Source organism: Anastrepha ludens, chromosome 6, assembly GCF_028408465.1.
Source record: "Anastrepha ludens isolate Willacy chromosome 6, idAnaLude1.1, whole genome shotgun sequence".
Lineage (NCBI taxonomy): Eukaryota > Metazoa > Arthropoda > Insecta > Diptera > Tephritidae > Anastrepha > Anastrepha ludens.
Window position 1 is genome coordinate 80,198,706 of NC_071502.1, and position 23,208 is coordinate 80,221,913.

Below are 23,208 nucleotides of genomic sequence, written 5' to 3' on the forward strand. Positions count from 1 at the left end.
GTCATCAGCGAATGTAGCAATCATGCTGTTTCTTCCAGTCGGATTCGGTTTGTAACAAAGCGCGAATTCAAACCAGACGATGAAAGAATTTATTTTAACTATTGTAAAAAAACCGTAAGCCATGGAAAAACAATATAATGGCCTGCAGTAGCTTCTTTGGGTGGTTCACTTTTTATAGACAGAGTACTGAACGATGTAATGATTCCTTATGTCGATTAGGAGATACCACTTAATTTCCAACAGAAGAAAGATCTAGACCACTTATGTGCATAAAATACGAGTGTAGCGATATATGTAGCTATAGTATGAAGGTCCTGATGACCTATCGAATAATCTGTATGGTCTTTAAATTGTTTTTAAGTTTCCTTGATCTAAGCTTTTATACACGAAACGCTAAATGATGAAACTTTTGTTCATGGCTTAGCTTAAGGCCACAGTAGCCATAGCTATAAGCTTATTGTGTTTTATAGTCTTCTGTAAATTCAATTTCTAATAAAAAATAAATAAAAAAATAAATGAAAAAAAAAAATAAATAAATGTGCACTATTTGCGCTAATGACTTAATGTGCTTATAATGAATATTTAAATAAATAACAAAACATAGAAATTGAGTATTAGCTGATGTAAATAACTTCACTCTGCTTACGGTTACTTACTCTATTTATTTATTTATTTATTTATTGCCTTTGAATAGATACATTCTTACAGACTATATTAAGCTAATGTACAATAGTTTAGTAGTTACTAAGAAAAGAACGATTTAAGATGATTGACTAATATGCCATACGGCCATGTAAAATCAGCACCAGAAGAATTGAAAAACATATTTAAATCTGCACATGCCCTAGGAATCGGAGCATTTACCCCAAAGTTGGTTCTCGAGAAGCCAATTTTAAAGCTTTCGTACTGTCGGAGCCTCATATTGGGTATATAAAATTGAATTTTACTTAAAATGGAACGACAATCAATAGATCCAGAAATTATACGAATGATAAATGAGCACGATATAATATATCGTCTGGTATCAAGTGGTTTTAAGTCAATCAATAAACATCGAGAGCGGTACGATGTTACAGGTTCAGAAAAGTTTAAAGATCGGATCGCAAAACGAAGAAACACTTTCTGAACTCTCTCAATCCGATTAGACAGACCTATTTGGTACGGTCTCCAAATAACAGCGGCATACTCTAATCTTTGTCTAACAAAAGCACAATACAATGTTTTGAGAGTGTGTGGGTTGGTAAATGCAGAACAATTTCCGCGTACGAATGCTAGCATCGAATATGATCGTCTTATGACGTGGTTAACATGGCTAGTGAAATTCAGCTTAGAGTCGAAAATAACGCATAAGTCTTTAATTTCCTCAACGGATTGCAAAGGTAAGCCAGCAATACTATACGAAGTATGCAACGTTTTGTTTGATTTAGCATATTTTACGTGAAAGCATTTGCTTATATTTAGTGACAAACGGTTTAAATAGCACCAGTTCCGAACATTGTGCAAGTCGGTTTGCAACTTTTCAGAGTCACTAACACTGTTAATCACCGCAAATATTTTAAGATCATCAGCATACAACAAGTGTTCAGCAAAAGAAAAGCAAGAACCAATATCGATAATAAAGAGTATAAAGAGAAGGAGTCCTAGAATACTTCCCTGTGGGACACCAGAGCACGCAGTAAATGCACGGGATGTCGTATTATCAACGCAGTGCCTGTTGGACAAATATTATTTGATCCACGACAAAAACGTGGAGTGTATACCCAATGATGCAAGCTTCGACAAGAGTATTCGATGCGATACTTTGTCAAACGCTTTAGAGAAGTCTGTATAAATTGTATCAACTTGAGATCTGTTCTGGAAGGCTGAAATGCAGAAATCATTGAAAATAGACAAATTAGTGACAGTGGAGCGACTTGCAACGAAACCATGCTGGTTGGTAGATATTAGGCCTTTGACAGCAAAATATAACTTATCATTAACTGTTATCTCAAAAAGTTTTGAGACAGACGAAAACTTCGAAATCGGTCTGTAATTGCTAACATCGTTTTTATTTCCACTCTTAAATATAGGCGTAACGGAAGCAAATTTCCAGTCGTCAACAAAGATACCGGAGGAAAACGATTTATTAAATATACAGGTATCCCTTGTATAACGCGGTCTTATACAACGCGGTTTCGATATAACGCGATTTGGAAAAATTAGGTTTCAGTACAACGCGAAATTTAGGCTTATATAATATAACGCGAAGGGGAAAATACATAATTATAAAATCTGGTAACACTAATTTGCGTACCACATATTTATAATATGTAATGTATTTTTAATGTAAACTGGGAATTACCCTTTTTTGCCTTAGATAGATAGAATAGATATTAATCTAGCACCTTATTACGAAATTGAAAAGGAGCTTAAAAAAACCACCCACCAAAACCTGACAACAGATTTTACAATTATAAAACCAGTAGAAGAACCACAAGGTCCCACAACTAGTTTCTTACCCAATAGCGAAAACTATGTTGAAGAAATATCTTCTGACGAAGCTATTGCTCCCCCAAAACGCCCACGTGCAAAGATCTTTGAAGACAGTGAAACAGATTAATTACCATATGAAGTTTGAAGAATAACAATAAAGTTTTTAATAAACCTTTAACTTGTTTTAGTTTGTTTTTAAATTTTTTGTTTTGTGTTTTTAATTGTATAAGAAAGTCTGAACTTTAGTATTGAGTTCAAATATATGTGCATCTGTTATTTTGTATGTATTTTATGTAAAAAAAACCTATTGGAACATAACCCCCAAATTTATATGAAAACTATGTTTTAGATAACGCGGAATTACATAACGCGCAATTCTTCTGGAACGTAACTATCGCGTTATACGAGGGATACCTGTAATTGTAAGAGGCTCAGCGAGACACAAGCAGTTCTTCAGCAAGGTGCCCAAAAGGTCATCCGAGTCAGTTTTCGTTGCAGGCTTGAGCTTCATAATACCCTTGACGACATCAGTAATAGATAGGCACAATGTCCCAAAATTAAGAGGTGAAAAACTATTAGAGGGCAAACTAGAATTGAAAAAAGCATAATTAGAGCAAAAAAAGTCGGCAAATAAATTGGCAGATTCTATGGCAGAATTTGCATATTTACCATTATAAAAAACATTGTTTGGCACCGTTCAGCAAGACTTTTTTGATTTGATGAATTGCCAAAAGGCCTTCGAATCCGAAATACGGCTATGCTCTGTTTTTTAAAATGTGACAAGGTGCATTCATTAAAGGTGGTGTCGCCAGACCAACAACAACATTTTGTATATAGGAATATCTCGACAAAAGACAGTAGAGAAAAAAAAACGACGAACTATATTGCACAGCCGAGATCCGCGGCATCCTCGTAATACCATTTCTTCTCTGACGGCATGCAATCGCTTCCGGACCCGGATCGAGGAGGTTATTGTAGCCAATGGAAATTTTATTGAATGATTTTATAGTCACATAATAAGTTAATGTTGAGTAAAAATTTCGTGAAGTTTCATTCAATTGTTCACCTCAAATACCGTACGCGCCCTGTACATACGAGAAAAAATATATTTCCGTCAAACAAAAATATATTTAGCAGTTAACATCTTAATCGTTTTGTGAAGCATTTGGCTACGGGGTCATGCTGTGTGTTATGGCAACAAAACTCAGTATCGAACCAATTTGCTGACTTATTTTTTATCCAAATTATATTCTATAAATAAAAGTTTATACAATATATATTTTGATCGGCTCTGTGTTCTACATGCATACATAAATCCATAAATGAATCACAAGATTTTGTTCAAATTGATTTTTCGTGATTGCCAATAAAATTAAAAAAAAATTGTATGTTAGCATAAGTATATGGATCTTCCTATGTATGTGTGTACATTTGTGCACTTGTTCATGCATCTACGCATATTTGATGTGATAATTAAATATACGTGACGTTTATTGGTGCTTTTGTTGGGGTTAGAATTGGCAAAGTAAATTCGCATTGCGTGAGGTGTATATATTTTCAAACGTAGTAAGCGCGTGGCTTCCAAAAATAGCGCGATTGCCAGCGCAAATAAACAGATCGGTCAAGTAAAGGTTGCCACTTTGGCATTTTATTACCAAAAATTAGTATTTCTTTCCCTTAATAATTTGGTCAACTTTTATTCCACTAAGTAACTTTAAAGTCAAAAATTTAAAGACAATGGGTTGGCACTTAAAACAAAATGGTTTAACGGATATTGGATAAACTGCCACTCTGGTATCACAATGGATCGGAAATGGTCTAAGTGAGTTGGTTTAGAGGCCGACTGCCGCTTCTACCTTCCTACCTACCTAGTACAGTATTATCATATCAAAGAAGGTCGTATGCCACACATATACCGCAATTTTGCCACTTGTTAATATTACACTCCAAACAGAATTCCCTTCTTAAATGGGTTTCCCGCTCATTCGAGCCAGCAACTCGGAAATATACAAAACGCGCGCTGATTTTGACGCATTATTGGACCCCGTTAATTGATTTCCCCCGTGTGATTGGTCGTCGTCTAGAAGACGCTCATGCCTTCGAATTTTCTCGACTAACAGCTAAGAAATTATAAGTAAAAAATTTGGCATTGCTATAAGCGCACACAAATTCATTAATATATCAAAGCCTCATTGAGTCAGACTTTTGTTATTGGAAAAAAATCTTTAATTAAGCGAGTATTGGTTCTTTGGATCACCGCATAACTACAAGAGAAATGTTGCATTTTTCTAGGCTTAATTAGCAAGGGGCTTAGCTGACATGGCTACAAAACAACATCGAAGACCTGAAGAAATTAAAAGTAAAAACTGGAAGATAAAAGCTCTTGACCGAGTTAAATGGAAGAAGATCGCTGAGGAAGCTAAAGCTCACCCTGAGCTGCAATGCTGATGGATGATGATGATGGATTAGCCAGGATATATATTGTAAAGTTCAATTTGCCGCTTTTTTTTTTTTTTTTGGTTTAAGTTTAACTTGCACCAGATTATGAAAAAAACGAAAGACTTTCTATAAATAGAAAAACTTTATTTATTTGTTTATTTATGGCACACAGGCATATAAATTAAATTGTTTATTTGTTTAGCCAGTGCACGTTGCTTATATGAATTCTCGTTTCTTTTCTTACTACCTTCCGTTGCTTTGGTTAAAATGTTATAAAATAACTGAGGTTTAAATTTTCTGTTAATTTCCCTCTTGCGAGTTATCGCTGTCAATCGTGACCGCACGCTACTCTACTTGCCAAAGCATCAACAACCAACAGCAAACAATTCGCGGAAATCTGTTTATTAGTAAGATCAATATTTGTAACATGCTTAAGGTGGTTATGTGGCTTTAAATTAACAAACATTGTGTTTCAATTACTTTCTATTTAGATAAATAATAAACCGCACACACATATGTACACATGCATACATACATATGTATGGGCGCTAATGCACTATAAGTTATGACGTTAAACAGAGATCATGCAATATAAATATTTTCTGAATCTTCTTGAAACATTTTAACTCTCTCGACCACGCCTTTATTTTGCTTTAAATTCAAATTTTTTTCCTTGTAATCATATTATACAGTCTGCCCAACAAAACCGTGACAGCCATAACTTGGAAAATATTTGACCAATTCGATTCTAACAAACTGCATTGTATGAGCTTATAATATTTATAAAACGCAATATATTCAATAAATTGTATAGCCATCGCCATTAGCTACAATGGCTTTCCATCTCCGAGTTAATTTCTGCGATTAGCAAATTCCAAATCATTCGAATTTGTCTTGATAACTGTTTGGGCGTCCATATCTGTTTTCGTTGAGTTTTTGCTTAAATCTTGGCCAAACATTTTCAATAGAGTTGGCATCAGGCGATTGTGAAGGCCAATCCAAAATGTCAATCCCATTTTGCTGTTTCCACTCTATACACCTTTAGCTGCAAAACTTGGGATCGTTGTCCTCTTGTAAAATTCAAGGTTGGCTAGTTCTTCTAAACATCTTTGCAGCTGTTGGCAACGATGCTTTTTCGTCAATTTTATTCACCAAAACTACATTCAAATTGGCGGTAAACACAAAAAGCCAAATCCTTTTTCGAAGAGCAGCCCCAAACATGAACCTTAACTAGACGTTTTAAAGGTCGTTGAAGTTGTCGATTATCAGCTTTACACTAGGACCGACGTACGCAACTATTAGCCCAAAAATAGGATTACGTTTGTCTAATTCCATTCTGAATTTGCCTTAGCCCATGCAAGTATTTTTTCAGTGTGTGATAACGAGAGCAGCGGTTTTTTCAATGTGCACCAGAATTTGACATTTTCTTCATCTAAACATTCTCGAATCGTGTCTTTGTATACCTTAACACCACTTTTCCATAAAAAGGCTTCAACTTCATCCAACAGTAAGGTCGGCTTTGTCAGAAGTAAATCAATGATCTTGTGATCTTGCTTTGGAGATATATATTTTTTGGACCTCGTCCGACGAAGTCGCCCATGTTTTTAACTTCGGTTTATTCATTTAACTTCGCCATACATTTTTTCGACTTCTTCAAATATTTTGCTGCAGATACATTTGACATTTTTAGAACTTTAGAGTGTGTACAATGAACACTCCCACAAATCGTTTTTCCTTCGCGGAACTCATTTCCTAAAAACATCGTGCGCTTTCTAAATTTTCCACGAAACTAACAAATTGCACAACGCGTATTGTGAAAAGGGTACACTTATTTAACAGCATTTAAATTTTTTATAACGGAACTCTAAGTTTAAATTTTGTCAGGTCACGCTTTGGTACATAGAGTGTATTTATTCTACAAGGGTTTACAGAAAATTTCGAGTCGCAACGCCCACCTGTTTGGAGTTATAAAATTTGCTCGAAGCGGTGTTTTTTCTTTAATGCATATGTGGCGGTCTAGTAAGCAAACAGCCCTAAAACCAGATGGCGCCACCATCGTCCGAAGACTTGGCAAGAATTATATTTTCCCACCGATTAAATCATCTGGCAACATCGCGAAAAACGAACAGTCATTATTCAATTTCAATACTCTTCTCTTCCTCTTCTGTTTCCTGACGACGTCGAATAAACCACGTTTTCCATACATATTTATGTTTTTTATTATATTTACGTTATAGGTATAACAAACTCAACTTTTTTCTCGGCATTGGACCAAACCAATTTTTGTAAGATATATGTTCCTTCTAAATTCTGAATTGGGGCTTCAGTAAAAAATTATTTAAAATTAATTTATATAAATAACTAAAAAAAAGGAAAAATATGTTCGTGATTCGCCTATTCCAGCCATAGCGGAAGTTATACGAATATACTTTTTAAAACTTTTTTTGCGCAAAATAATATTAAAAGTGCTATTAAGAATTATAAGTCAGACCTTCGAAAAACTAACAACATAATGTTTAAAAAATTGTTGACTTAAAACTTGCATATGTAAAAACGTTTCCGTGAATTCTAAAAAAAAATGTCCGTCAACACCACTGCACCTGTTTCAAAAACTACTTTAAGGGACATCGCGACAGCAGACAATTCTGACCAAAACCTCAACTTTACAATTTTTGAAAACTCTCCCATTTTTTGTAAATTATTTTAAATATTTCATGCTTTTTCACTAAATTCCGAAATCCCAACGTTTCGATTTGCACAGTGTAAAATTATAATCAAAACTTTAAAGTTTTTCAAAGTTTAGCACCTAAATCCATCGGTATACTTTTTATCTTGTAAGCCTACCAGACCAATTTTTATTTTATAGTGCGAGAGAAGTTCTAGGATATTACTTACATAGCTTCGAAATTTCACGTGCTTCTGGACAAAATCCATACAGATCCGTCCTCTCATCATGTTTATTTCCTTAGGCCAAGTACGTTAGAGTTTAAGTCTCAAATAAATTCTTGTGTGAATTGGACTAAAATCGTTTTGGAATTCACCAATCCATAGTCTAAAAGCTATTTTACTTCCTTATTTAGCCTGATTTTATAATAAGCATATAAGCAAGGAAGAAAGAACTATGTCCAGAGAGAAGCGAAGCATGGCGAATCTGTTGGTAATTAAAAAAAAAAAAATAGTAGAACACGAACTATATAGCTGTAGGATAGATACGCTATCACCCAAACCCATTTCCTTTACGAACTTTAAAGCTCTTCGGACTACGTCCGAAATTCGTCGCCATTGGGTTGGAGGTGTAGGCACGGTTGAGATGACTCCCGTTTTGCGTGCGATCTGGCTCTGAACGATCTGGTTATGCGCCAACCCTCGAATGGCCTTCCTGCCTTAGCATAGATAACCAGACTACACTTCGATTTCGAGTGGGAACCCTTTCTAAACAGTAATTAATATAATGTATATAAAATTGTAGGAGGATCTCGGTCAAACACATAACAGAAGTGTAGGCGCCAATTATGTATATTATGTATTTATTTTTCATATAAAATTGTATGATTGCCTATATTCGAAATCGAATTGGCAAATAAAGAAGATTAATAATGATTTTGAAATCCATGGCTTATTAAATTGGAATATTTATATATTTATATATATATAATTGGCGCTTACACCATTTTATTGGGTATTTGGCCGAATCCCTCCTTCTATTTGTGGCGTGTGTCTTAATGCTAAAGTTTTATACCGACTCCGAACGGCAGATTTTTGTATGAGGAGCTTTTTGCAACCGCTATTAGAAAAAACGTGTTCTTCATTTTAGAGATTCAAACCTACGCCTTTCGAATGGTAGTCACGCAGCAACCCTTTCGGCTATGGCGGCCGCTTCTAAAGCTTTCGTTGTGAAATATTTTGGGGTAAATTTTTACTTTTGAATAAATCTGTGAATGACACGAGTATTTTTATTTTTATTCCAGGCTTCCTGAGAAAAGTTAATAATATTTTCCCAAATTGCACTACGTATTACACATTTTTGAAAAATTTCAAAGTCAATTCCAGTTTTCATATCGACTTCGATCGAAACTGTGTGCTCATAGAAATGATCAGATTCTAGGCTGAAATATGACAACAGTGACTAAAACTCATTCGATTTTAGTTGTATGTGTATAGGAAATTCGTAAAACTTTTATAGAAAACATTTATTTTACTATTTGCTTTTTTACTTACGGCAAGGTAAATTTATGAACGCCATATTTTCGGTTTTGGTGGTTTTATAACGAGGTAGTTTTGTTGGTTTCTGTTCGGATCTGAACGTCAATTGATATCTCCAAATAACTTTAGCAACTCATATCCTTATGTTAAAAATTGCACGTCACAGTTAAAAAAATCTGAAAATGAAAATTAGAAAGTAAGATGTAGGGAAGTAGTTTGAGGCTTTAAATTACTGTTTAAAATGCATTGATTTTTTATAAAGATATCAACTCATAATACAAAGTGTTACAAGGCAATACAATTCGATAGAGGACTTATCAAAAAGTATTTGTTAATTGATAGTTATAATAACAATAAGAAGACAACGACGAGCTTTCCTTCAGTTCGGTTGATTCTCTTTTGGTGACATCACCGAACATCAGAGAGAGAAGAAGTTTTGTGACAGAATTGCTCTCGAGAGTTTGCCACTACCTCCTAAGAGACAAACACCGTTAGAAAATAAATTTGTTTTATTATTTATAATGACACGGACGCGCATGTGCGGGAAATGTGGATGCCATTTCTGGTAGGATTGCCCTAAATGTATTATAATTTCAATCATCTCATAAGTTGTATGCCGTCATCGGAGTTCAACCACCACCTATTGCAGACGAAGAGCTTCAGCTACCTCACGAAACCCGCGTAACTTTGGCCCAATTACGTTCTGAATATTGTAGTAGGTTAAACTCCTACGCATCCTTAACCGACACCGATGTACCCAATATACATACATATGTCCAGCATGTGAAGGCACACCGCACGAAACTAAACACCTATTCACATGCCCCTCTCCTTCTGGACCAAGCCGTTTAAAACAACACCTTTTCTGGAGCTACCGTTAGATGAGTTAGACGATGACGATCGGTGACTACATTGCATTGGCAGGGCTTAGTATACTGCTACAACAGCAACAAGAGAGAGAGAGAGAGGATATTGAAAGAACCCGTTTTTGCATCTCTTTAAACAAAAGGGGACCAGATAGCAATAATATTGTAGTTTTTTCCGATTTGCCATTCCATTGTTACGGACGGATTACTTTTTCGCTCAGCAGCTATGTCAAGAAGCAAAATTGTCCTTATTGGATGGTATCATCAGACCTTATTTCTTTCTAAATGTGGAAGAAGATACCGTTATAGTAAATAGTTTTCTTTATCGATCGATGTTGATCATCTTTCTGTGTTCAAAGTTCAAAAACTTCGATATATCCGAGCTGTGGTTTCAATAAAACGGCACGACCCGATTATTTTCTCTGGGGCTACTTCAACTTCGTACCGAGAATAGTCCGGCGACCTTTTATATTAAAAGAATATTTCAATATTTCTCATGCAGTTATTTATTATTTTTCTGATCTAGATACCATCAAAAATACCAGACTTTGTATTTCTACAATAATTTTGGACTTTTGCACCTAAAACATTTCACATCATTGTTAAGAGTTGGTTTATACTGTTCCATTCACCTTAATTGAATATGCAAGCGGGGCAATATTATAGAGTCTCTAGATCCCTCTTAGATCAAATGCCCTCAGTGCTTAAATTTAACTCCGCTCTCCCGTGGACATATAAAACAGGTATTTTACTTATCTGGATAATTTTAATTGAGCGGCCTTGAGTACCAAGTAGTCCACGTGGGTTTGCTTTACAAAGTCAGACTCATTCATGGGATTTTTTTGAAATTTGTACGCACCAAAAATATATTGTAATAAAAACTATTTGGATTTCCATATGAAACAATCTGTTCATAACACTCTCTTGTCTAAAAACGATGATTCGAACAATACTTCAACATACATACATATATTTTCATAAATTTCAGCCTCTGCAAGTGAAAGTAGATTTGTAATCAGCAACGTCGAACTAATTAAAATCAGTCAGAAAACCCCATGTAATAAAAAAGTGCTCATGTGTAATCAATGTTTCATACTTCGCACAATCCCAAAATAAGCCACAATGACTTTCACTTTCATAAAACATCCGTTCGCATATTTATTTAATCTTAATTACCCTTAATCCGAAATAAGACGATTAGTGAAGACTGTTCGTGCCGAGAGAGGTTTTCCTGTTGTACAAATTCTAGGAAATACATGAGTGCATATGTTTGTATGTGTGTAGGTATGATTATGTTGGATTAATATGCACACTTCAGCCACTTATCAATTATTACTAGATTAACTTTTATGGTTTTATGTTGCATCAAAAATTTCACGACATTTACTTTCACAGGAAGTCTTAGACTTTCAGACTTTACTAAAGACTAATAAGCACTTAATACTATACGAGGGTGGTTTGAAAAGTCTGCGCAAAAATAAAAACTATTTAATTGTTTGGGATATAACTTTTTTATTTTTCGACATAGTCTTCTTTTAGGCTGTTCTAGTTTGTTGATCACTTCCGAATAATAGGATTTATCCAATTCTGAAAAGTTGCCATTTATTCTGCAATCACCTCCTCGTATGATTAAAATTATTTTCCGCCAATCATTTCCTCAAATTGGGGAGCAAATAGTAGTCCAAGGGAGCGAAGTCTGAGAATCAGTGGATGTGAAAGGAGTTGGAACCCTATTTTTATTAATTTTGCGACCATAATTGATGAGGCGTGAGTTGGTGCGTTGTTGTGATGGAAAATGAAAATCACTCGACTTTCTCGATTCAAACTAATACCAAACACAAAGAAATAGTTCGATCTGGCTAAAGCTTGTTGCGGGTTCTTTCAATAGATGCTCCTAACTAAACATAACCTCTGTATGCGGCCGTAGTGCCATCTCTCTGTCTTTGCGGTGGAAAATTTATAAGTTTTTAAGTTTAAATTTATAAGTTTTAAGCTATAAATTTATAAATAAACTATAAATAAAATGTGATTTCAATGCCCAATTAAATGCCCAATTAACCAACTAATTTTAAATGCACTTGTATGCTACTATTTATGCTTGTATCGGGTGTTTTTTTAGGTGCATGAGAACTATCGATATTGATACCTATGGATTGGCAGCTTAGTATGGCAAACTGTGTTGATATTTCTATTCAGTAAGGTTTGGTGAGCCGTAGCCGAATGGGTTGGTGCGTGATTACCATTCGGAATTCACAGAGAGACCGTTGGTTCGAATCTCGGTGAAAGCAAAATTAAAAAAAAAAACATTTTTCAAAAAGCGGTCGCCCCTCGGTAGGCAATGGCAAACCCCCAAGTGTATTACTGCCATAAAAAAGCTCCTCATAAAAATATCTGCCGTTCGGAGTCGGCTTGAAACTGTAGGTCCCTCCATTTGTGGAACAACATCAACACGCACACCACAAATAGGAGGAGGAGCTCGGCGAAACACCTAACAGAAGTGTACGCGCCAATTATTTATTTTTTTTATTTTTAAGGTTTGGTGAGCTGTCATCAATCGCTTAACGTCAGAACAACGCTTCCAAATTGTGTAAATTTACTTTGCAAAAAAAATCTGCTGGCGAAGTTCATACAGCACTGACGGTATCATCGCTGTAAATTTCTTTCGAAGTTAGGAAGCAGCTGTTGATACGGTGAATGGCGAGCGCTCTCGAGCTATGCTGACTGAATTTTTGTTTCCGAAAATTAATCAGCTAAACATCGATGATATTTGGTTCCAATAGGACGGCTCAGCTTACTATACAACGCGCTTAGCAACCAGTTTATTACAATATTCAAGCCACCATTGATGCCATATGGCCAGATTTTTTGGAAAAAGTGTTAAAAAATTGGAGTGATCGAATGGACCATGTAACTTGTAGTCGCGTTGGATATTTGCGGGATATAATATTCAAAAAATAAATGCCGTAGCATTATCCACCAGATTCCAAAAACAAAAAACTTTATTCCAAGAATATTTCTGTTCTGTATTATCGTTTTAAGTTCTCAGGCTCTTTAAAAAACACCCATTATAAACTGGCGGATCTACAAACTCTTTCAAGGGCTTGGCCAAGTGCACACATATTCAACAAACATTTTTTTTATTCGCAAGTCGCTAAGTGGTTTACAAATTGAAAGCAGCTTTTATCTCGGCGGCTATATAAACAAACAAAATTGCCACATTTGGGTATAAAAAAATCCGCGCGTGACTACCGAGAAGTCAATGTATCCGCAAGGGTGACACTTTGGTGTAAATATTTGATTAATGCCATCATAGGTTCGTTGTGCCTCTTTACACCCATGCACTTGTGGCCAAGGGTATTATAATTTTGTTCACATAACGGTTGCATGGAACTGCATAAAGAAATCGAGGTATACATAGGTATACATATTATATATATACTGAAATACACAAAATGATGATATATGTCGATTTCGTGTCTACATGTCTGTAGATCCATTTGTCCGTACGTTCGTGCACACGAAAACTCGAACAAGTGCAACCTGGTACACATATCACTCTTTGACCAAGGTAATTTGGTATTGAAAATGGGCGAAGTCGGTCACCTCCTATATAACGGCAATTTTGAAAAAAAGGAGAACCCAAGAAAGGAATTACAACGAGAGTAGAATCTTGAAAAATGGGTGGTACCACGCCCGTTTTTAAGTAAACATGGTATCTCGATAACGACTTAATAGAACTTGATGCACGTATTGCACTCCACCTCTTTCAGATCCAACATAAGTATTATTATATTGAGGTCGGGTAAAAACCACGCCCACTTTTCCATATGTTAAGGGCATTGATGGAAACGAGATAATGGACGATATTTCGAAAAAACACCCCTCTCTATTCTCGAATTTTGTCAAGGAAGTACCAAAGTCAATACGAATACTATGCAACAAACAAAACCCGATCAGAAAATTCAGGACAAGATGGGAGAGTCCGGAATGCTTAGATTCTGTGTAAACATGACGATCAGAGTCGTATTCGATTTACACCACCACTAATATGAACAGATTGTAGAACTCTGATAGGCGGGCCGACGAGACATAGCCCAGTTGCAGCGTATGCTTATAAGATAGGAATAGTCGCCAGTGAGAAATGCAGGAAATGTAGGGAGCAGAGCTCAATGAAAATGTAGAGCATCTTCTTTGCGGATGTTCTGCATTATTCAAAATACACGCAAAATATCTGGGGACACCACAGTTTGATGGATTGGAAGATTTCTCAGCAGTAGGTTGAAAATTACTCCTTAAATTCGCAATAGAAACAGACACCATGCGGGTGGACTATTGAATTCTGAAGCGAACTAATGAGCTTTAAATAGAATCGCTATGGACCGAACTGGTGTATGCATGACTGCGAGTCAACCAGTTTAACATAAACTAACCTATTATTCAAAGTCACAGCTAAATAGCTGCAACACACAGCACTTCCCGATCTACTTACTCTCATCATAGATAATTTCGACGATATTCCTCTCCGCGCCCTCTATCAAAACAAATGCATGAACTTATGGTACATTCACATAAACTGTCTGGCCATTCATTTTTAGGCCATAAGAAACTGTATGTCTACATATATTAAGTATATGTGTAACGGTACATGCATACATACATACATGTGTACATATAATAACTGAGAACAATCATACACAAGAAGAGTGAGAGAAATTGAAAAGTAGCGCACTTAAAATTGCGTTAGCACTTAAGCTTCAAATATCTCACCATAAAGTTACATAAATGTATGTATTCGCGATAAAAAACATTCCACACACAAATGAGGACACACGACAGGTTCAGATGTCTTGTAGCACCGGCTAATCCGACTATCAGACAAAATAATGATTATTGCTGTCGTAACTTTTCGCCAGGCAATTCAAGTTGAGTGTCTGAGTGTCGCTGTAATCTGGCGCTTCTGTAAGAGCTGCTTGCTCTGATAACAGTTACAAAAAAAAAAAAAAAATTAGTTTAACTCTTGCTGCGATAAAGTCAATTGAGAAATGACACAGACAAAATGTAATAAATTCTTAAATCCATAAATCAATACTTTATGAGTACTTTTTCAACAGGTATTTACAAGTATGTGCGTGTGTGCATAGGTACATAAGTTTTGCTCCTGCAATTTAATAAGTTGAGAATATATGGTAAGTGGAATTTTGCTGATTTGCGATACAAATGTGCTTGTTTCTTATCGATTGGAAAAATTGACTTAATTGCTGGTTAACTAATTTATAATCACGGGTTGTTGGAGGCTTTATGGAGCCCTATTCACGCTGATATGCTATAATAGTCATAATTATCTATTACCAAGATTTATAGCCTGATTTTGCACGCGCTTGATAGAGAATATCTAATAAATAATTTTATCAAGACCAAATAGTTAAGCGTTTTGTGACATGATTGATAAAAATAAAAACCTCTATGATTTCGAAATTTAATTTTTTTTCTTTTTTATAGAAAATAAAAGTACTTCCTGAGCAACTGTAACCTTTTGTAAATTTTTCCCCTACCGACAATTTATTCCTTACGTATTCAGCGACTGTTCGAAATTATTAAACAGAGCCCCAAATTTACAATAGGAAAATTGTTCAACCTTCACACTCTGCCATCAAAGTATATGTTACCTCCACTGAACTGGCAAATCTTATTTTCCAAGCTTTAACTTTAACAGGTTGAGCGCCATAGCCCACGTTTTTGTGCGACAGCTAATACCTCTTGTTGTGCACCGTCGCACAAAAGTGTGCGTGTGAAAGGTGCTTCAGAATAGACCTTATACTGCCCTTTAAACTGCATGAAATTTTTTATGTTTTCAATGTATGTTGATATTTGCAAACATAGCGCTATGATAATTTGTAATATATCCCTTCCATCATACAGGACCATTTCGTACAAAAACATGAGGCGCGCAAAAAACCTGCTTGACCTCCAGTGATGATTTTCGTCAAATCCGCTTTGCAGTCAATGGGTTTACGATAAGCTGTGCAACCGACTTACAAGGAGCGCTGGATGATTGTCTCATAGGCAAATAACAGTTGCTACCAATGCATCTTTAATGAGCCCATGTCCAAAGAAGTTTAGTGCAGAGAGTACCCGTACTTGTATACAAAATTGGTCTTCTTTTCACGTTTTTACGTATTATGCGGTAGCAAAATGTCAATCAATCGATTGAAAAAATTCATAATGAAAATGGATTGCTATTATTACTACCCCCATTTTTCTCGCCTATAAACCCTAAAATTGCTAGTTTTCTTCTTCATTATCTTTCATTTTGTTTCAATATAACTTCAATTTGTAGACAGTTGTCAATAAAAATACCCAAGTTTAAAAACACAAAACTAAAACGTTTTTACAAAAGCATAGTCCAATTTACAACAATAATCATATAAGTGAGCATCAACTTTGCACAAAATTAAAAAAAATGTTCATCAAAATTTCACACTCATACATTTTTATAAGCCCATTAACTTAAAAATAGTACAACAAAGTGAAAGCTTCAAGTAGTTCAAAAATCTCACTCATTTTTGATAATTTTTTTCCTGCGTTGTTTACCATTTTCTCCCATATAAACGACTTCCGAACCTGTATATGGAAGAAAACTCTCAACGTTGCGCAGAAAAAAAGGTATAAAATTAACGCGATTTTTGAACGACTTCACACTTACACTTAATTATAAGTACTAAAACTGAATGGGTTGTAAAACTGCATACTGAGCACTTTAGATAGCGCTATGTCTGTGATCACAACAACAATTACCAATTTTTTAGTCAGTAGTTATTGTAATATGTGACCTGGTCTACAAAAAGGTACCTTACGTGCGAAAACAAGTTTTCGAGAAAACAGCAGTTAAAGTTTAAACTTCTAAAAACCCTTGTATTGTATATTAACTTTTTTAAATATTAATATTTTTCAATCCGGTTTGGCTTATTTTCTTCAGCATAGATCACAGTATCAATAAAATCACAGAAGCAGTGAAAAACATTTTCTTTATATATAAATAAATAAGAAAAAGCTAATGCAAATCGTAGAAATCGTTTTAAAATATAGTTAGCTTTTGTATTTTCGTATTTGTGCTTTTATTTTTTTTTATTTTTAACAAACTTTTAAACAAATTATGACTTTCTGGTTTTCACCATTTTAAAGAGCCTTCCACACACTATTCGAATCAACAAAAAAGTGAAAAATGATTTTTTGATATGTAAGGTACCTTTTCATAGACTTACTTTGCCCTTTTCAAGCAATGAGATATAATATCCACACCAAGGAAAAGTGCTCAGCTTTTGCCCGGGATTGGAAAAAGTGAGTAGTTTTCTAAGCGTTTTGTAATTATTCATAATCATAATATATGTAAGTATTTATTAGATACTTAGCTGTATTGCTATAGGGGATGTAGTGGTCTGAAATGCTTTCATATATGTATGTATGTAGGTGTACAATCAATTGATTTCTTGTTAAATGCCTCTTCAGTGGCATTGACCGATTTCAAGAGTATGCGTCAGTTGTTTTTTCATTAACGTCAATCACGAAATACCAAATGACGTAAGAGTTTAAATATCTTATAGACACTTGGTACATATTTCAGACTTACATAGTAAAAGGCCTGAGCAAATTCAGGCCACTTTCCATGTAAGCTTGGTCGCTGTCATTTTCGATGTAACGTCAAATAACGGTTTTTAGATAAAACAAAAAACTTTTAACTCAAAAATTTCTAATATCTGCTGATGAAGCCCTTAATCGATCCATTCAAATTGAATACCCTAACTAATTACTAGGAAACCCAGCTAATGATATAACCAATGGGAATTCTTGATGTGCAACTTAATAAAAAATTTTAGTAATCTTTTCTGCGGTAGCTGTTTGAGGGATGTTAAGGTGGAATCATCTCAGTCCTACTTCTCAACTGTTGTCGTTAGGCTATGCTTAGGACTTTTTGGCTATAAATTTTTGAAAAGCTTTTAGAAGAAAGTAACTTCCGCCTACAAAGTAAAAGCATTAGCCACCTGCGCAACCTGATTTCGAGCTCACAGCGATTTTCTATTCGCATTTTCTAATCGTCAACTATTTTCTTTCCCCTATCTTATAATATACATATTGTCCTCCTCCTGTCAGAAGCATGCATTTTCCAATTTTGAGTTAATGGGTTGGCTTGATGAACCTTTGAATATAATCTATGTTATAACAAAACCCAGAATGGCATGCGTACATGGAAACCACAAATAATTTTTTATATCACACAATCATGTTTCTGCCATAAGGGACAATATATTTACTATATACAAAGTGTGAAAATCGGTATCTCGTGAACAACTTTAGTAATGTTGACCTCCAATTGCCTCAATCGAAGCTTGTTTATGCACAATTCCTTTAGACTTTACATGCCCCCAAAAATACAAGCACAAAGGTGCGATATCACACTATTTTGGTGGCCAATCCACTGATCCAAGACGAGAGATAAATTGCTCACCGGCACGACGACACCGTAAATCCATTGTTTAACGGCCTGTATGACAAGCAGCACCATCTTGTTGAAACCAAACGTTGTGGAGATCACGGACTACAATTTCCGGCGTCAAAAAGTTGTTTATCATTGGGCGATAGCCTTCGCCATTCACTGTTACATTGGCGCCAGCCTCGTCTTTGAAGAAATATAGAGCGATGATTCCTCCAGCCCATAGGCCGCACCATAAGTTGGCCTGAATACTGAGAAAAATTATGTAAAAAAACCGTATTGGAAAAAGTACCTCCAATCTGATCACCCTTTATATGTACCAGTGATAATATTTTTTGCATTGTTATTTCTTGTTTAATTACTTTGTAATTTTTTCTAGTCAACCGACTACACTTATGCACTTCAAAGTTATGAAAAGTCCTTTGGAAAATCAATTTTCTGACACGAATTTAGAGTGGTGCACTAGAGAGTGCACTAGCGTGAACTTTCAAGTACGCATATATATTGGGTGTTTGGGTGTTTGGCCGAGCTACTCCTCATATTTGTGGTGTGCGTCTTGACGTTGTTCCACAAATAGAGGGACCTACAGTTTCAAGCCAACTCCTAACGGCAAATATTTTTTCATGGCAGAAATACACTCGGAGGTTTGCCATTGCCTGCCGAGGGGCGACTGTTATTAGAAAAAACTTTTTATTAATTTTGTTTTTTTACCGAGACTCGAACCTACGTTCTCTCTGTGAATTCCGAATGGTAGTCACGCACCAACCCATTCGGCTACGACGGTAAGTACACATACGTCTTAAAAAATCTTGTTCAGTCTAATGTAGCACTCGTTGGCAAGAGTGATTGTACTGTTTATTATGGGGCATTGATGCAATTGATTTTTTAGTTGCAGTTTGCCAGTTGATCTCAGCAAAACTGTGATTGAACCCTTATTTTGTTTTGTTGAAAATCTTTGCCATCACTCGGGTTCATTTCAGTTCTTAGAAATGAAAAAATGTATTATAATACAATTTTTCTTCAATATTTTTTCAGTTTTTGCCTTAAGGAGATTTGGACTAATTTTTGGAACTTTGAACTTTATTTAAATTTATTAATACTTTTCAATAATTCGATCTTCAGGAAAACTATATAGAATACGCCCTAAGGAAAAAAAAGTAAATCGTTACTAAAGTGAAGCAATGGTTTTGGCACCTGATTAAAAAAAAAATACATTTAATTTTCAGCTAAATAACGTGTTTATTATATTACTTTGAATAAAAATTGTGCTACAGTCTTGAAATTCGATTTAAAAATTAAAATCTGTATTTACATAATTACCACACTCTGGTGCACTTGAAAATATTCCGAGCTCAAACAACCTGATTTACTTCACTGTTTTTCGCAAAAGTATTGTTCCTTTTTTTAATTACTTACAAAGGCGATAATTTATTTGCCTCAGAATGTTGTTTGGCTAATGAACGAATATTAAATAAAATACTCAGACTGGGTAATTAATGACACACATGTTTTGAAATTTTTAAAAATTTATTGTTTGTTTCTTAAAGATACCTATAGATACGTATAGTATACGAATATAAGCATATATGTATGTATGTATGTAATATCATACTACTTATCTCTCTGTCACCCTGAGAGGTTTATTCTAATTTGATGGTTTGTCCTTGATTGCCCAAGAAAAAGGTTTTTCTATTATTTTGAGCTTTCATATACAAAACTATATCTATATATGTATATAAAAGAAAGTCATGGTAGTTACACTATTTATAACTCGAGAACGGCTGAACCGATTTGGCTGAAAATTGATGGAGAGGTAGCTTAGAACCAGGAGACGGACATAGGACACTTTTTATCCCATTCGAACGCGTTTCCGTGAAGTCACTATAAAATGTGGAATAACAAAACGCAAATGACAGCTAAACGTAATTTTGTCTGTGGTTAAATAGTAAATGTGATAATATAAATTTTGTAAGAAATATATAATCACAGTAATTTGTATTCTCTTTGAATCATCATTATCAATGCCGCGACCAAGATGATCGAATCTTTCCCGACAAAGCAGTAATGCAAGAAGGATACGAAACATTGCGAATGAAACGACTGAAGAAGCACAAGGAATTGCCCGTGAAGAGCACCACGTTAGTATGGCTCGACTTCGTGCTTCTCAATCACAAGAGCAAAGCGAGGCAGCCCGTGAAACGGCTCGGTTGGCAATGCGAAGTCGTCGAGCGAATAACAGAGATCAACAAGTAGATCATTTTCGACGCACAAGAAGAGAATTATCAAATGCTGATTTGAATCGAGTATTGTGGCGCATTGAAGTTTTCCGGATAAACGGCCGAATTGTGCTGCCTTAGTGGAAGAGTGATATTGCCATTATTCCGCCAAACACTGCCAGTAATTCCGAGATCAACGGCTGCAGACGAAATAAACGCTTGCCTCAAATCATTAAATATATGGCGCTATGTGAAGAAACTTCAGCTGACAACAAACATGAGAGTTGCATTACTTAATAATACATCTACTGAAGATTTCTCTGAACAATTACTGACTATCGGTAATGGTCGAGTACCTGTCGACGAATCGAGTGGATTGATTTCATTTTCTCAGAATTTCTGTAACTTTGTCTCATCGAAAGACAAACTTATCAATAAAATATTCCCAAACATCATTAATAACTACAAAAATAATGAATGGTTGAGTGAGCGAGCAATTTTAGCGGCTAAGAATAAAGATGTAGATGACCATAACTACATAATTCAAAATGATATCATTGGAACAATGCATTCATTCAAATCCATTGACTGTGTAACAAATGAAAATGAAGCCACCAACTATCCAATTGAATTTTTAAACTCATTGCAACTTTGCAACGGTACGCGTTTGGTGTTAAATAAATTGATGAACAATGTGATTTACGCGACGATACTCGAAGAAAAATTCGAAGGTGAAGAAGTTCTCATTCCGAGGATCCCGATGATCCTAACCGATCTTCCGTTTGAGTTTAAAAGACTTCAATTTCCGATTCGTCTTGCATTCGCCATGACCATTAACAAATCACAAGGCCAATCCTTGAAAGTTTGAGGTCTGAATCTAGAAAATCAATGTTTCTCACATGGTCAATTATATGTGGCATGTTCACGGGTCGGAAAACCATCTGCGTTGTTTGTTCTTGCACCTTATAATAAAACCAAAAAGGTCATGTATCACAAGGTGCTTAACTAATGAGTGCAAGCTATTAAAGCTTTATTGAAATACTTGATTAATAAAAAAATTAACTTAATAAAATCAAAAATCTGCTTTTTTATTGCCTCTAGGGCCTTACGAAGGGATCAAATCCAAAACTTGCTTGCATGGTTAGGCTATACGTATAGAGGGTGTCAATATAAAAAGCAGTTGTTCTGGGATCCTGACATTCCTCCCGGTCATAAATTTCCTAAGTTTTGTAAATATTCAATAAGTCTGAAGTGCTTTATAAAAACGAGAAGTATTTCGCCTTACTCTGCTATGATTTTAAATAAACTTTGCGGAAAATTAATCGCATTTTTTGAATCGAATTTACTTAAGCTTAAGTACGCATTGGAAACAAGAGCACTGGATAATGTAGCTCGCCATTTAATCATTGGCAATATAACCAACAAAATACCAAACAGCGAGTAAATTTGAGATAGCATCAGTAGACAAGCGCCAAATATAATTCGGATTAAAAAGTGGCACACAGGCACCTAGACACAAATCCTTCATCCACTTAAAATAGCAAAAAATGTTAATTATCTCGATAATCGTACCAGCTAATCCATGAATTGTTGGTACTCAATAAACTACTAAATATCGAGAATGCGGGATTGGCATCCCTAATATGTATATATTCGTAATACATTTATGCAGTTGTCATGGCAAATATACTAGGGACACATATAATATTCGCAGCAGACACAGCTGGCACGGTAATTGGCTCGTGCCTCCCATTCACTTCTCGTTGTGGTCATAAACAATTTTTTCGAAGTGAAATTTTTTGCATAGGAAAACTGAAAAAGTAAGACGAGGTCATATCAAATACTAAATCCCGTGCTTGATCATTCACAACCATTGACTCAATTTCTTAAACAACCTACAAAACAACCTACCTACTTAAACAACAACAAACCTAATACGTTTGTGCAATGGAGCATGTCGACAAATCTATAAGTTATTCGAAAATCTTACTGTTTTTATCAGGTGCTCTCGCGCTAACAGCTCAGTCTTATTCATTTTTCTCCGTTTGTCCCTCTGGAATGAGTTTAGTGGTCGGAAAAAAGAGGAATACTTATTTTTGGGTATCGGCTATTTCAGTTCTATTTCAAAAGTGTGAGCCTGAATCCAATGCTCCTTTTTAATATAATCAAGCAATGAAAGGCAGAGCGCTCCTTGTATGAAAAAACCAGGTTGTTCAATAAGTTTTGCAGCTCGATAAGCAATACATGCCCTCGCTACTAGCCTACATTTTTTTTGTTATATTGGTACACTCTTCATATGAACGCATGTTTCATGTCAATCTGTCAATTCATTCTTTGCTTACAAACCATTTAGTATCGACGGGTTACAGTACTTTCTAGAATGGACAAACCAAGTAGCGTACAGTGATTGAATTTTTATTTTTAGAAGGTTTAAAAGTAAAGGAAATTTATGAGCAAATGCTCAAGCTCTGCTAAAGACTTTTCGTCATCAAGTAGTGCAATAGAAAGATGGATTGCTGAATTT

The 23,208-nt window shown here is 35.3% G+C and overlaps 1 protein-coding gene across 2 annotated transcripts in view; it reads right to left on the reverse strand.

Moving 5' to 3' along the window:
• The window catches only part of LOC128868518 (sialin), a 74,039-nt gene that overhangs the window by 8,014 nt on the left and 42,817 nt on the right, over window positions 1-23,208 (reverse strand). For both annotated transcript variants that reach the window (XM_054110695.1, XM_054110696.1), the window contains exon 2: window positions 9,130-9,290. In XM_054110695.1, the coding sequence (XP_053966670.1) occupies window positions 9,130-9,154 (25 nt within the window). In that variant the 5' untranslated portion in view covers window positions 9,155-9,290. The remainder of the gene's footprint in view (window positions 1-9,129; window positions 9,291-23,208) is intronic.